Source organism: Cygnus olor, chromosome 3, assembly GCF_009769625.2.
Source record: "Cygnus olor isolate bCygOlo1 chromosome 3, bCygOlo1.pri.v2, whole genome shotgun sequence".
In the NCBI taxonomy this organism is placed as follows: domain Eukaryota; kingdom Metazoa; phylum Chordata; class Aves; order Anseriformes; family Anatidae; genus Cygnus; species Cygnus olor.
Window position 1 is genome coordinate 34,370,536 of NC_049171.1, and position 13,350 is coordinate 34,383,885.

At 46.7% G+C, this 13,350-nt stretch overlaps 1 protein-coding gene and 1 long non-coding RNA gene across 2 annotated transcripts; one reads left to right on the forward strand and one right to left on the reverse strand.

The window, feature by feature from the left end:
* The first annotated feature begins 581 nt into the window (after nucleotides 1–581).
* On the forward strand, nucleotides 582–9,979 carry LOC121067348. The gene is made up of 2 exons (XR_005818247.1): nucleotides 582–719; nucleotides 4,001–9,979. It is a non-coding gene; the product is annotated as an uncharacterized LOC121067348 (long non-coding RNA).
* On the reverse strand, nucleotides 9,935–12,961 carry HTR1B (5-hydroxytryptamine receptor 1B). The gene is made up of 2 exons (XM_040551734.1): nucleotides 11,049–12,961; nucleotides 9,935–10,103 (listed from the first exon to the last, which is right to left on the reverse strand). Exon 1 carries the CDS (start codon nucleotides 12,249–12,251, stop codon nucleotides 11,112–11,114), a length of 1,140 nt encoding a protein of 379 aa, XP_040407668.1. The 5' UTR covers nucleotides 12,252–12,961; the 3' UTR covers nucleotides 9,935–10,103; nucleotides 11,049–11,111.
* Nucleotides 12,962–13,350: the final 389 nt, after the last annotated feature.

A 13,350-nucleotide genomic window follows, 5' to 3' on the forward strand; every position in this document is an offset into this window, starting at 1 on the left:
GAAGAAGATTGGTCTTCCTTATTAGGGGGGCACTGAGGCACAGAATTACTCAGGGTCACTTAGCAGATCAAACCCTGCTATGCCTTTCTTCTGCTCCCAGATCCAGGTGATAGTTGGGCCCCCAGATCAAGAAGGATGTGGACCTGTTAGAGCAGGTCCAGAGGAGGGCCACAAAGATGATCAGAGGGCTGGAGCACCTCTCCCATGATTCTGTGATAGTCCCTCTTGGGTAGCACTCTCCCCAGGGCATCTGAGGCATGGAGCAGCAGCGCATGAGAAGGTGCAGCGGTGGGTCACGTGGATGTGGTGCAGGACAGGAGCACTGGGAAATATAGCTTTGGTTGTCACTGGGGCTAGCAAAGCCTCAGGTCTCCTTGTGAAGGTGAAGAGTGGTAAAACATGGGGAGTAGAGCAAAAATACTTGTCCACAATCAGTAGGTCTTACAAGTTATACTGAGAGCTTCTCTTCCATTGAATTTTGGCATTTGGGCGGAGGGGGGGGTTTGGGGGGGGGGGGGGGGGAACATCTTCTTATATGTAGTGAGGGTGGGGAGCTGCTAAACTGCTCACAGAGGTTTGGCAATTAACAAGTATTTCTTCATCTATTGTTTCTTTTGATCACAAGATCCCCGACAGGGATGAGGAGCTACCTCACATGTCCCTCAGCATTGTGCAGAGCCTGACCAGCCTGCTGGACCTGGTGCATGGAGCAGTGAGAGGTAGGTGCCAGATAGTTCCCCAAAGGGAGCACACTGCAGTTGGTTGACATGTAGGACAGGATTTACTCCTGAAAATGTGCAAGTGTCTGCCCAGGTCTAGAAGGCAGAAAGCTGACATTTACAGCTGTAATATCACTGTCTACTGGCCATCAATGGTCTAAAATCATTCCCAGCTAGTGAGTTTTGGTCTCTAATGGAGGACATGCTCCCTCAATCAAAGGTAGTATTATTGCCGTATTGCCTCCACCATCTCCAGCAGCCTTTTATGCATTACATGAGTGTTAAATTGCAGTCATCACAGATGTTAAAGGAAATCAAGAGTTGCCAACATGTACTATGCAACAGTATTGAAAAACTACTTCTTTTACTAATCCAGTGCACCACAGAACATGAAGTCTTGAGCTAGATGAGACTTTTAGCCGTGAAAGTTTTCCTTGGGACCTAGAAGTGTTCATGTTGATAAATGCAGGTTCCCTAGGAAAAAACATAAATAAAATGCTACTATTACATTTAGGCAATCTTTTAAAGAATATATTGTTTTCCTTCCGATACTGATGATACTTTTTGATATTCATTTCTCATATTTTTCAGTTTTGTAGTTTGTTGCTGTTGTCTTAAGAATTTATGAGACATATGGAAAGGGAAGGACATGTAGTTTGATTTTGAAAAAGGTGGGTTTGAAAACAGCAAAGGAGTATTCTGAAAGCATTAAAAATCTTCATTTTTTTTTCTTATACAACTAACCTACAACTATACAAACCCCAGTGTTGCTCTCTGCTTAGGAACAACGGCCTCATTAAATACAATGGGAAAAAGTATCACACTTCTTACTATCTTTTGAAATGATGGGTCTGAATTTGGAATGTTCTGTCTAGCCAATTCAAGGATTTAATCCACATACACTACTTAGTCAAAAATGCCATATGTAAAGGAAGTTGAAAGAGTGTAAAGAACCTCATTCTATATAATGAACTAGTAACTACGCTGCTTGGGAAAAGTGTGGTGGAATCCCTTTAGGATCCTACCCCAAGCCTCATTAAAGGAACTCAATTATTTCTGCTGACAAAATTCTCAGAATATTTTGTATGCTTTAACTGAAGTGTGACTGAAACCTGTCATTCAGACAGAGATCAATTCACTGTTCCTATAGTGAAATGTAAAATTCCCAGTACTACTAACTCTTATTTTATTGAAACAAATACTGCAGTTTAAAAGTTGGGCAAGAGTATCCTACAGGGTGTTTACATCCAGCTGTTTTCTGTAGGAGCTGAGTTACAGCAGTGCCTATTTATGAACTAGTGAGAAGGTCTGTGATTTAATTAAAGAGAGAAGAGATAAAATCCTTCCTTCATAAATGAAAGCTAATGCCCTCTAATTGTATATAGATGAGGAACAATACAGAGAAGCACGTGTGAGCCTTCTTTCCTCATAATACCCTGGAGTCCCCAGTTCTGGGAAACTGCAGGATGATTACTTTTTCAAATATTCAGTTCTGCTGTACAGGTAGAGACACACTTAATAATGTAGAGCATCAGGAACTGGGCTCTGGAATTTCGAAGCAGTCCACTAGCTCCACAAACATCAATCTTTGCATGCCCACTCTGAAAGACACAAGGCAATATTTCCTTGGAATACAGACTTTACTGTGCCATTCAGAATCCATTTTAGCTGCAATTTAACATCTACTAGAGGAGTCACAGTGGGAAACTCTGGCAGAATATTCAAGGGTCTTAATTCCTCTTTGCCTAAAGCAGAAGTAGGGCAGGCTGGGGAATCAGCATTCGTCTAAAACTAGAGACAAGAAAAGTCTCAGAAATGCTTCCTCAGGATTTTCAGGCATGGTAGAATGAGAGTGAGCCAGACAGCATTTAGAAATGTGTCATTTTGTATAACAATCGTTTTCCTCTGAATATGCCTGCTTTCTCTTTACTTACTGTTGAGTTGTCCTTGCGTGATACCAAGGAGAAAACCTTAAGCACTGGCTCATCTGTCTGGGTAGTGAGAGTGCAGGATTACTTGTGTCCAAAAGAGGCTTCAAACACACCTTGATGATATTTTTTTTTCCCTTGCATGTTTTGTAGTTCTACTGTATCCTTTCTGAGGCACTTTCTCATAGTGCACAGGATACAGAACATAGGAATTTACAAGGTGGAACAACTTGTCTTCTGCTTTGTTTTCTCTATGCAATATTGTTTGTTCTTTTGACTACAGCTGTTTTCCAAAGAAGAACTGTTCCTGCTGTCTCTAAAAGAGGTCTCTCTCTTCTTTTTTTCTTCTTTTCTTTTTTTTTTCTTTTTTTTTCTTTTTTTTTTTTTTTTTTGTGGGGGGGTGGTAGGGAGAGGGAGGAATGTGTGTTATTTTTATTGTGCATTCATAAGCAGGATTATTTTTTTCCTTGTTATATTATTTTGCCCTTCTCAGCATCAATCCCCTTCGCTTGTTGAATTTCCAGTCTCTCTAGTTAAAATGTTGAATAATGTATGTCTCATGCACATCTGTGGGACTTGGCTATTGTCCAAGAGGAGGACAATACCTCTCCCCAAGATTTCTATGAGGCCCCAAATCACAGACTCTGCAGATCACCTCTTACTTATATTTGAAAGTAAGGAAGTGATTGGTCTGCATCAAGCTGTATGTAAATACACTACTCATAAGTATATTTAAATATGTGAATACATTGCCCAGGTATGAGTACCTGTCCTGTGCCTTACTGGCAATCTCGTAAGGAATTAATGGTAGCTCCTGCTAGAATTTTAACCAAAGCACAAGCATATAAATGAAAGAGGCAGATTAACTTATGAGGACTTTTTCAACCATCTTTTCCATTAGTGTGCAATTCATCAAAGTTCAAAAAGCTTACACAAAGGTACTTGAGTTCTGCCTGGTACGTAAGATCTCAACTTGTGATATGAAAGATCTAGTTCTGGCCTGACATGTTAGGACACATTAGGTTATTCTTCAGGGTCTCAAAGCTGAGAATAGATCTGAATACTCATTGGTGAGCTGTTGAAGATTATTTAGTGGACACCTAAATAACCATCCTCTGCCTATTGTGTCTATACATTCATTCAGCATGAAGATTTCACAACAGAATATTTTCTTTCCTTACTATAGTTTAGTAGGCAGTTTCTGACATCCTGATTAATTCAACCTATATTATTTGTATCAGTCACACTTACTCTTCTGACGACAGGCAAAGTGGTAGCCAGCTATATCCCTTCTCATTTTCTCTGGAGAGAGTATGTTTGGTTACCTGCTAAAAAGCTCCTCTGCCCCCTCAGAAAAGAGCACAAAGAGACACTGGCAGGAAGAGGAAGCTGAGTAATACCCTGCCCCAGCTCTTCCCAGGCCCATCACACAGACCATCAGGCTATCAAAGGCCCATCTCCACAAGCCCAGAAGAGCACAGGGGCACCATGGCACATGTTGCTGGGGAAAACCAAATTAAGGCCTCATAAGAAGGGGCACCCAAATTAAGGACTTAGAAGAAAAGCATCAAGCCATGTGTCCAGGCCTGAAACCCATCATGATGAGTCAACAGGAGCACCTTTTGAAATAAAGGGGATTACAGCCTGGTGGTATGTGACACATCAGGAGATGTAAGAGAAGAGCATTTGGTGATTGCACAAAACTTATGGTGGGACAACTGTAAGGAGAGGAACTGAAAGTGGGGAAAGGGAGGTTTCAAAGTGGTTTTGGGAGGAACAAGTGTGGGAATGAGTGATAAAGGGGCAAAAGGGGCTGGCCCTGTGTTGGCTGCTTGGTATTGCAGTCTGGCCATGCCCTGCGCCTGATCAGTGCAGTCTGTCATGTCTTCTTATTAAATTCCATTTCTAATTCCTTTTCTGGGTAAGGAACCCTGTTTTGTGTGTGTGTGTGTGTGGCTGGAGGTCCAAGCAACTGCAGCAGGACTACTGTACCCCATGGTGTTTTTGTGACCCCATGGTCAGGTTTGTGTGAGGTCTGACCTATTGTATGGTCCTGTTTGTATCATATCTGTGTCCTTCAATTCTAAAACATTTTTTCTTCTAGGAACAGAGTTCAAGGAAGGACAACCTCCTGTAAATAAGAAAGAGGAGCCTTGCTTGCTTTTTCTCTGTTTCTCTTAAATGTTCGAAATTCTCTAAATATGAGAAACAGTGCTTCTCATAATTTCAGGGACTGGATTTTAGAGGGCTGGGTCCAAACAAGATTCTAAAGATGTTGTAACCCCAGCACACAAGTAGAAAATAGCACAAAGAAATTGAAATTTGAATTCTATAGGAAAAAGGGTGAGTGAGCTTGGAAAGTGTATGGCTTAATATAAAAACAGGTATGAACATATTATAAATGTTAATTTGATCATATCTGGGAATAGCAAGATTTTTAGAAATGATATTATGAAACTAATATTAGGAAAGAGGGACCCCTGAGGTATCTGGATGGAAGGAGAAGTCTAATTTAATTTCCATTTCACTGAATTCTGGAAATGTGTTTATTATTTTTGCCCCATTCAACCCTAAACATGTTCCTGAAATCTAATGTAACCTCATAAATGCCTAAATTGACCAGATATTGTTTTTTCCCTTTTATTCTAGCTTTTGCCTTAGTTCTGTATAGTGAAAGAAATGCAGAAAAGGGATTATTTTACATAATAATCCCCTGTTCCTGTCTTTCCTATTTTTCTATGACCATTCAACCTAAAAGACAGAATATATGATTACTCGGTGAAAGCCTTGCAGCCATAAACTCTGTCTGTTTTGTAGCCTTCAAAGCATTATTTATATAAAGACAATAAGAAAGTCTTGTTCCTTTATAAGGGTGACTGCAAGGAGTTTGATCTCTGAGAAGAACAGCAAAGAATGTCTTTCTCCAGCTCCTGAAAATGACTCAGTAAGAGATTTTGATCTCTGTATTGTAAATTTGATATCCTGTGGATCTCCTCTTCACCTTATGTATTGAGTTGCCTGTTATATTACATCTTTCAAGCTTAATACGTGATTGATTAAAAAGCTTCATTTTCAGCCTTGCTTTTCTATATGACCATTTTGAGCTTAAATGTTTCATGATTATTTTTATCAGCCAAACCCACTGCTATAGGATAGTTCACTTAAACTATGTATGTATTTTGTTTTAGATACTAATTGTTGGAATAAGAAAAAAAATACTTCTGTCAAAGTAATATGAACTGTAAACCTTTCTGTCCTCATACAGCCAGGCTGTTAATCATAAAAAATATCCTAGTACACAAAAAGACGTCAGAGACTACTTCGTTAAATAAATGAACACCTATAATTTTTCTACATCTCCTTGGTACTGTTCTTCTCTCTGAAACTGTTGTCTCACCTGTCTGCTGGAGTCCTGAGACATGAGAGTAATAACCGCTTTTTTTTTATGTACACCAGGTCAAGGACTGTAAATTTGCGATGACTTCTTTGTCCCCTCTCTTTGCAACAGGCTGTGTTGTTGCTGGAGAAACCGTTCATCATCCGATACACTTTTAATTTGAATGGGATTTCACCATTTGAATACAGGATTGCCCTTTGCCATGCTGCTCAGCCCTATTTGCGACTGCAAACCACAGTGCTTGTTCACCAATATGACAACCTCTTTCAGGTATTACAACCCTGAAAGAATTCATTTAGACAGATGTGAATGTGCTTCTGACAATATCCACCCCTTTCTGACCAAGTGTGGCCCACAAGGCCATGGCCGGGCTCTGCTCATGGAAGGCAGGTTGGCCTTTTGCAGGCCTGAGGAGAGGAGAGCAGCAAGCTGCTGCTCTACATGGAGCATTACCTCTCATCCCTATTCCACGGAGCTCTGCTGGAGGCTGAAGACCAGCCCTGCTTTCTCAGGTGCTGTGGCAGTGGATATGGCATAGATTTCCGAAGAAAAAGTAGAAGGTCCTTTTGTCCCACGTAGCCTTGGCACAGTAGGCCTTTTCTTACACATGCCGAAATGGTGGAATGGTTTGCCTGCTGCACAGGGATATGAAGGTTCATTATGAGGGATTTCCTCTCTCAATTTCTATATTCTGTGGCTGTGTTTTATTAATAGGAAGAAAAAGAAATGATTCTTAGGAAAAATTGTGAAATACTAGGAAAACAGCACAGCTAGGGGGCTGCAGGCAGCTGATCCCTCAACTGCAGCTACTCTTGAGCAGTCATATGTCTCACAGCGCTTGCAGTCAGCAACACTATCACACACATAACCCTTTACCATTAAATGTGGGAAGCACAGGTCTTGCAAATGTGTGATCAGCTTCAAACCTCAGTGCCTGGCAGATTTTTTTCACTGCAACATCATTTGGCAATGTTTGAATCTAATGCCACAAATAAATACACAAATAAGAGCAAGGCACGATGCTTATGGAATGAAAGACCAAAACAACACAGGCTTAAGAACCTTTGAAGTTCACCTGTAGGATCATGAAGAGGTCCTCGTGCCAAAATAACACAGAGGCAGACTCCTCTGAACCCCACCGAGATAGAAGGATAAAAGGGTTGAAAGGATAGCCACTCCCATTGAGGATTTCAGCTGCTCCATCCTTCCCAAGGCAGAGCCCAGTGGCCAGGCACTGCGAGGAGTGGAGAGGCAAGAGGACAACATCCTCAGATCCCCAGCGTTCCCTAGGAGCTCCAGAGAGAGCCAAAGCTTCACCACTGCTCCCTGAACCCTGACATGTTTTAAAACCTAGCCAGGACACGCTCTGCTAATCCCAGATTAGGGAATAGCTCATACGGGCCGCCCTTCCTGTCCTAAAACATGCTAATGAATCCTTTCATCTTGGGATGTTTTTCACATATTTACATTTGCTTGCACCAGGCGATGTTTGCCCTACATTTCTTCCCTCTCACTGTGAACAGCTGCACATCCTCACTCTACCTATCTCTCTGCAGGAATGGTTTTCTGAACTAGATGAGACTGCTCAGCCAGCACGAGGCCTTTAGCCAGAGTATTTCAGCAAGGCTCCAGTTCACTTCCCATCTCTGGCCCCAGGTCACTCAGCAGCTTTCACAATGATGTCTTCCTAGCAGCGAGCATCAGGTTATCTGAAATGTTTGTGCAGAAAGCTCAGAGCCTCAGCATAAATTGGGAAGGAAAATTTCTTGATAACTTAGCTTCACTGCTTCTCAGCAAAATCCTCACATCACAAAAGGGAGCCAGGAGTTTTTGCTGTCTGTTGCTGAAGATAAATGTATGCTCCAACAGCGGGAGGACCGGGGAAGTCCAACCCCTGAACTCCGTGCTCTGCAAGTCACGTAAGTTTGTAAAACTCTTGAAAAACATAACTGCCTTGTGGAAATGCTGAAAATATTAGTTTTAGGGTCTGATTTGCCAATTCTTAGACACACAAGAAGCCTCTTGATTTCACTGAAAATTTGGGGTAAACAAAAGTAATTCTATTATTACAGCCTTGGAAAACGACTAATTAGAGAATAGGTTGAGAATTGTTGAATGCTGTCCTTCTTGCTCTCTTCACCCCATGTATGCAAATCGATAAATAAATTTAAAAGCAACTTAAGCACCTCAATAAATTAAGCTGCTGTTTTAGAAGATTCCTCTAATTAGATTTATCTTTAATAATATGAGAGTACTTTCTAGAAGCCTAGCATGGTACTTCTCTTTTATAGAGGTATGCAATTTTGAGGCAAGTCTTCTGTATTTCTTCAAATTACTAGAAATGTTTATTTTCCACTGCTTGAATTTATGTCTTGCAAGTGTCTTTCCTGCCCATGAACTCTTCTCCCTCTTTACAGTTAATGGGAGTTGCAGAGGCACAGAGGCTCAGGTTCTTTTTTACTTTTCAATTAGGTAAATAAATCCTTATTACTTAAATGACTCTCTGAAGAATAATAGGTAGATAAATCATGTAAGATTTTTGCAATCTTTATAACAGCCCCCATCTGGAATGTCTATTTCTGATATATACAGTTTTAAGAGAACGTCAAGTACAGTATCCACCAAGTACCAAAAAAGTTTTGTTTCCTTTAATGGCTTAAGAAAAATATTTGTCAAGAAAAAAAAAAAAATTAATCTGGGATTATATAAAAATAATAAGTTTTCTCTAACAGCACTGGTTAGGAAAGTTGCCTATTAAAAATCTGACCACTGATTGAAGCTTGCAATTTCAGCCTTCATCAGTTGCTTTCTTGAGTGACTCATCAAATCAGTTACCTAAAAAGTCAATATTGAGAAACCAGGTAAACCAATAAATACTCCTTTCAGTCACACACTTGCTACCAAACACTCTTGAGAACACAGTAAAGCGTTTTATTGTTTATACTCATTTTCATTTACACATAGTAGGAACAATCAATGCAGTTCTATCACAGCAGGTGGACCATATCCTGAAACTCTAACTTTGACTGCTGAATGTACGTAGACCTTTCTTAAGGTCTGATCAGATCAAAAAAAAAAAAAAAAAGGAAAAAAAAAGTTGGGGGAAATAGGGAGGAGAGTAATTTCAATAACATTATTTTATTAATGATTCATGGGTATTTATTTTGCAGGTGATACAGCTCTTCTGAAAGAGCAAACTGCTTCACTTCTTACAAAATAGACAATAATGTAATTACTTAGAGAGTTCTAAATTTTGCAGTGGTTCATGCGGTAAGGGTGTGCAACTGACACAAAATGGAAAACATGGTTACAACAGCAAACTGCTACTTCTATTCCCAGCTGGTTTATGGAAAAGGTCATTGGACTTCTTGTTTTCTGCTCTCAAGTCATGGAGTAGAAGCAAGAAGTATTTACATTATGAAGGCAACGATGAGGACAGGCTATAGATATGCAGTGCAGTTGAACAGGTCTACAACTCGTTTCTACAGTACTTGCATTTGCTATTGTTTGGAAATACAAATATAACTTTTGCACACTGCCACTTCTCACACATGTTCAGCTGAAGGAGTCATTTACAGAGTTTACTGTGATGCTCCTAATTTTTTTTAGCCTCCGCCTTTCCTTCTTCTGTGGCTCATGGTGAGTGAGCAACTCTTTCCACTGAAAGAAAGAAATTACAGGTGTGCAGAAGTACAACTATGCTACCGACACAGACAGAGACAACTGTGCTCTGGTGCACACCCCTACAACCGGCTGGAGAACAAATTAAGAAGTTAAGCCTGCAAAATAAATTGAGTTTACTCTCAAACTTTTTCTTCAGTCCAGATGAATTATAGACCTTGATTCGAGGCTGCCCTCTTTTTTTTTCTTTTTTTTTTTTTTTTTTTTGCAACATATCTGCATGTCTATTGGAACAGCATCTCTGCCAGAGTCATTACACTGAAATGCAGAGCTGAGCAGTTTGGTGGCAGTATGTATTGACGTTTTTGCAGCATCATGAGTCTGGCAACTGGCTTGGGGAAGTTTCAAGCAGTGGGTCTTTACAATAGCAACTTGATTCTGCAGACAAAAAGCAAAAGATTGGCAGAATTATTAAAGTATCACAATAAAGGCGAGCATGTCTTTTGCAGACCGTGGCACCGGGTAGACCTATTAGCTGGCAGCCACTTTTGTCAGAGGCGCAGAAAGGCACGGTTTTTCAGCGAGTGAGGAGGAACGTGAAGGTGTGGAGCCTTTCCCGGTGGCTGGAGGGCAGCTTTCTTCTAAGGATCCCTGCTCCCAGCTCAGGCCGGGACTCCGACTCCGTTCCCAGCACAAGTCGGAGCCGTAAGGAGGCCAGAAAGTAGGCTGAACTTTGCAAGCAGCCTTGATCTAGGGCCTACCCTACCTTCCTCCCTTTCCTAATAATAAATAAATAAATAAGGAAACCGACGCCGGCAGCGGGGCTGCACCCGGCCCCCGACTGCTGCTCCTGGGGGGTCGGGAGGCGGCGGCGGGGCGCAGCGGCAGCCGGGCACGAGTGTGCCCTTCGGCGTGCGCTAATTAGCCTAAGCCGGGCATTAGCATACGAAATGGCGGCACGGGGGTTTAATGAAGGGGGGAAGAGCCGATTGCCGAGAGTCACCCCCCGGCAGCCGTGCAACACGCGCACGCACACACACGCACAAGCACACGCACGAACACACGCGCGCACACTCGCATGCACGGGCACACACAAGAACACACAAGCACACGCGCACACGCACAAGCACACGCGCACATACATGCAAGCGCACACGCATGCACACACGCACACGCACTCACACGCACCCATACACACCCTCACACGCTCACTCACACACACACACGCACTCTCTTACCTCGGGGCTCGCCCCCACCCGGGCGGGCACAGAGCACCCCGGCCCTGCCGGGACCGCGCCTCTCTCCGCCGTTCCCGATCCCCCCCCTCCCTTTCGCCCCTTCCCACCCCGAGCACCGCCGCTGGGGGGGCCGGGGGACACCCACCTGTGGCGTCGGGCACGGGCGTGCATGGGGGCAGCCCCGGCGAACACATCGCATTCAACATTTTCAGCTTGTGCATCGGAAACGTATGAGTTTGTGGAAAGCTTGTTTGAAGTCTTCGTTCGACATCGTATAGATGATGGGATTGATGAGGGAGTTGAGATATCCGAGCCACGTGAAAAAGTCAAAGATGGCCATGTGGAACCAGCAAGCGTCCTTGCAAATAGGCAACACCAGGCTGATGATGAAAAAGGGCAGCCAACAGACGATGAAGGCTCCTAAAATAATCCCTAAAGTCTTTGTAGCTTTCCGCTCTCTAGCGGCCGTGAGTTTCTTCTTCTCCAGCAGGGCGTCCGAGACCTTCACCTTCACCTGGTTCATGTACACGGGCGAGCCCGTTTCGCTGGATCCCTCGGGGGCCTTGGAATTTATGGACGTGACGGAGGAGGACGACCCCGGGGAGTCTGTGATCAGCTGAGCCCGAGTTAGTCTTTTACCCGCTTTCTTTGGCGTCTGCTTCAAAATTCTCGATCTGGCTTCCACGTAGATCCTCCCGTAGAGGGCTATCAGCAGCAAAGTGGGGAAGTAGAAGGCTCCCACCGTGGAGTACACGGTGTAGAGGACGTGGTCCGTGTTCACCACACAGTGAGAGACTTCCTCGGCCTTCGCCTGCCGCCAAAACAAGGGGGGCATGGAGATGCAGATGGAGAAGACCCACACCAGGGCGATCATGCCCGCTGCCCGCTTGGGAGTCCTTTTCGTGGAGTACTCGACGGCGTCGGTGATTGCCCAGTAGCGGTCCAGGGCGATGACACAGAGGTGCAGGATGGACGCCGTGCAACAGGTGATGTCCGAGGATAGCCAGATATCGCAGACGATCTGGCCCAGCGTCCACCTGCCGGTCACAGTGTACACGGTGCTGATGGGCATGACGAGGATGGAGACGAGGAGGTCGGTGACGGCCAGCGAGGCGATGAGATAGTTGGCCGGCGTGTGGAGTTTCCTCGTCTGGTAGACCGTGGCGATGACAAAGGCGTTGGAGAGCACCGTGGCCAGGGTGACGAGCGCCAGGACGACGGCGAGTATGATCTTCCCGGAGAGGGGGGTGGCATCTTGGTAGATCTCTTCCTCGGCGCTGCAGTTTCGCCCGTGGTAAGAGTCGTTGGCGGGGAGCAGCGGCGCCCGGCAGGGGCTCGCCGGCTCCATCCCTCCGCGGCCGACGCCCCCGCAGACGGCGGAGCTCGGCACGGCACGGCACGGCGGGGCTCTACCCCGGCAGGACCCCGTGGGCGCCGGGGGAGGGCTGCAGCATCCCCGCTCCGGCACCACCTCCCCGCCCGCCCTTCCGGGAGCGCGGAGCTGCCTTACTCCCCGCGGACTGGGGAGCGGGGGGCAGCGGGGGCCGGCTGAGCCCGCTGTCCCCGCCGCCTCATCGCCCCGCCGCCTGCCCGCCGAGCCCCGGGCATGGGGCTCCGGCCGCCCCTAGGCGTAGCCCCGCCGCCCTCCGCCCCGCTCCGCGTCTCGACGGCCGCAGCGGCAGCGGGGCCGCCGCATGCCCGCGGGCGGCGGCTGCGGCCCCCCCCGGGCTCCGGGCGCGACGGCTGCGAGGGCAGCGGAGCCGCCCCCCCGGGCCCGGCCTTTACGCGCGGCCCGCGGCGGCCAGCGGGTAGCAGCGGCAGCCACGGGTGCGGGAGGAGCGGAAAGAGGAGGAGGAGGAGGAAGAGGAGGGTCCGCGGGAGGCACGGGGGGAGACCACCTCCCATGGAGCCCCGCCGCGGGCCATGCTGTCGGGGCACCGGCCCGGCCGGTGTGAGGGAGCGCCGAGCGGCCGCCGCCCTTTATATAGCCCGCGGCGCGGCGCCGCTCCGCCGGCACCGAGCAACCGGTGCGGCTCCGGGCGGGCTGCCCGCCTGCCCGTGGAGGAGGAGCTGCCGCCTCCCAGCGCCCTCCCTCCCGCCCCCCATCCACCGCCCGACGGGGGGGTCCGGCCCGCCCCGGCCCCTCGTACCGCCCCGGTCCCACCCGGTTCCCCCGTCTCTGCCTTTGCAGGCGTCGGGAAGGGGATGGGGATGGCGAGCGGCACCCCTCCGCGGCCCCCCTCCGCAGCCCGGTGGGGCTGGGGAGATGCTCGGCTCCCCACGGATGCCTCCGGTCCCTGCCGGAGCGTGGGGAAGGGCAGCCCGGAGGATCCCGGGGCTGCCGGGGCCAGGCGTCCCGCCGGGGCACAGCGCCCGCTTTGCGCTTAAGCCTCGCAGCAATTCAGCGCCTCCCGGGCTGGAGCTTCGGTGCCCTTCTCTTTATTTCA

Bases quoted from the DNA above. Each gene is read 5' to 3' on its own strand.
- HTR1B (XM_040551734.1), bottom strand. From the start codon at position 12,251: ATGGAGCCGGCGAGCCCCTGCCGGGCGCCGCTGCTCCCCGCCAACGAC.